General features: G+C 61.8%; 1 protein-coding gene across 1 annotated transcript; it reads right to left on the reverse strand.

The window, feature by feature from the left end:
• Positions 1-258: 258 nt before the first annotated feature.
• On the reverse strand, positions 259-1,284 carry FOXB1 (forkhead box B1). The gene has a single exon (XM_057378200.1). The coding sequence runs from the start codon at positions 1,282-1,284 to the stop codon at positions 322-324; it is 963 nt and encodes a 320-aa protein (XP_057234183.1). The 3' UTR covers positions 259-321.
• Positions 1,285-2,455: the final 1,171 nt, after the last annotated feature.

A 2,455-nucleotide genomic window follows, 5' to 3' on the forward strand; every position in this document is an offset into this window, starting at 1 on the left:
GCGATGCGAGTGGCAGTTCCTACCGGGCGGGAGGGGGCGGGCCGGGCCGGTTCCTTTCGCCTCAGAAGAGCAGAAAACAAAGTTCAGAACCAGGGGAGAAACCGAGCCGCGAGGGAGGGCTGGGCTGAAGGGCCGAAACGGAAAGGGAGCTCACGCGAACGGCAAACCTCAGTTTCCCATGGGGAGTTGTCTCTGCTTTCGAGGAAAAGAGTACAGAGGAGAGGGGAAAAAAGCGGAAGGAGAGAGAGAATGGGGAGGGAAGAGAGCTCCGAGGAAACTTTGGGAGAAAAGGGAAGGCAGCGTCCATGCGGGCGGCCCGGGTCAGTGCACCGCCACGGAGTGCAGGGCGGGCGCCGGGCTGGTGAGAGTCTCGCTGGGGGTGGCCGGGCTGCTTTGGCTGGTGGCCGTCTGGGAGGACGTGGGGCTGAGGGAGGGAGGCGAGTTCGAGAGGATGGTGGGGATGGGCGCGGGCAGGGCGGGCAGGGCCGGCACTGCGGCAGGGGTAGGCTTGATGGGGACGGGGATGGCCGGCAAAGTCTGCCCCCCATGGCAGAGAGGTTTGATGGGCACGCCGTAGGCGCCGTACTCGCTGCTGGCCATGGAGATGGGGGTGGCGGTGTCGATCATGCCGGAGCTGTACATGTGGGGCCAGCCCGTGCCAATGGAGCTGCCCACCGTGGTCAACTGATTGGGGAGGGGGTAGGCGGCCGGCATGGGCTGCATCGTGGAAAAGGCGAGGCCCCCGGGCATCTTATACTCTCTGGCGATGATGTTCTCGATGGCGAAGGGGTGTTTGAAGCTGGAGGGCTGGGACACGCCGAGGTTGTACGTGGACATCTGGGGCAGGTGGGTGCCGGTGGCCGCAAGGGCGCTGAGCCGCAACTTGGCTTGCTGCTGCAGGTACTGCGCCGCGTCCGCCGGCTTGCTGGGGGCCAGGTGGTCCGACTTGACCACCTTGAAGCGCTTGCGGCGGCGCAGGAAGCTGCCGTTCTCGAACATGTCCCCGCAGCTGGGGTGCAGCGCCCAGAAGCTGCCCTTTCCCGGCTGGTCGGGGCGGCGCGGGATCTTAATGAAGCAGTCGTTGAAGGAGAGGTTGTGGCGGAGGGAGTTCTGCCAGCGCTGWGTGTTCTCCCGGTAGTAGGGRAAGCGGTCCATGATGAACTTGTAGATCTCGCTCAGGGGCAGCATCTTCTCCGGGGAGCTCTGTATCGCCATGGCGGTCAGCGAGATGTAGGAGTAGGGAGGCTTCTGATCACTGTAAGTGTTTCTGCCCGGGCGAGGCATCTTCGCTAGACGGCCCGCGGAGATCTGCAGAAGGGCAGCGAGAAGGGGAGGGGGGCGGGAGGAGGGGGTAGAGGGGTGAGTCCGAGAGGATTTACACGGACACCCAGTCGGGTCAGCCGGTGGGTCTGGGGCCGGGCTGGAGAAAGAAGGGCACAGGGAAGGGACACGGTGGATCTCAGCCCTCGGAAGGGGGCGGGGGGGTTGGTGGGGGGTGGGTGATGAGGGCAGGAGAAAACAGCCCGGAGCCCTGTGCCGCCGGAGGGGGAAAAGCGATGTGCCTCTCCCAGCTCYGGCCTCCCTCAGCCTGGCCTTTCCGCAGCAGCCCGCGTCCGTAAAGTTAGTCTGGTGATAGCTCTGTGTCCTGGTCTCGGCGCAGAGAAGGGGACCCCATCCCCTCCCCTCGTCTCCCACCCAACTCCATGCCAGCCCCCGCGTATGCCCACCTTAAAGTTGCTGGAAGTTGACAGTCCGCATCCGGGACGCAGCTGGGAGTCCGGACTCTTCCCCACCCCGCTCCTCCGGCTTGTCTCTCCCTCCTTTCGCGGCCACGCTGCACCGGTTTAGTCCTGAGGAGGCAGCGAGCTGGCTCGGTTTTGGGAATCCTCTTGTACACCCCTCCCTTCGCCTCCGCGGGCTGAATCAGCTTCTTTTACACCRCCGGCAGCTGGAGTGTAGCAGAGGCTTGTTTGCTTCTCTGCAGCGGCGATGAGCTAAGTAGTTGCCTCCATGTCCTTCCTCTAACCATCTGATAGTTTTATGTGGTGACATGAGCAGAAAAGACCCCTGTAGAGGCGCTTCATTAATGTGCCACTTCTTTGCTATCATATGACAATCGCCTTGGGAGCAGGGGGAGGGGAGCGGGGAGGAGGGGGCTGGAGAGAAAGGCATAATCTGGTTTCATTTACACCTATTTACATGGACACCTTGGGCCAATGGGAATCATTTCCATTTGAAGACAAGGCGAGGGGTGAAAAGGCTCCGCCAGCGGAATTGCAGTGCGATGGTACCCGCTGGCTGGGGGTGGGGGGGAAGGTATGCACTAACCTCTCTGTGGACTTTGCAGGAAGCTTAGTCTGCAATTCACACTTACAAATGGAGGTACTGAGCAGTGGGATGTTTGACATGGAAATTGCTTGGCTGTGGTATTCTGTTTGTTCTGCATTGTTATCTG

This window comes from Malurus melanocephalus, unplaced genomic scaffold, assembly GCF_030028575.1.
Source record: "Malurus melanocephalus ecotype Western Australia unplaced genomic scaffold, MMel_1.1 scaffold_346, whole genome shotgun sequence".
Lineage (NCBI taxonomy): Eukaryota > Metazoa > Chordata > Aves > Passeriformes > Maluridae > Malurus > Malurus melanocephalus.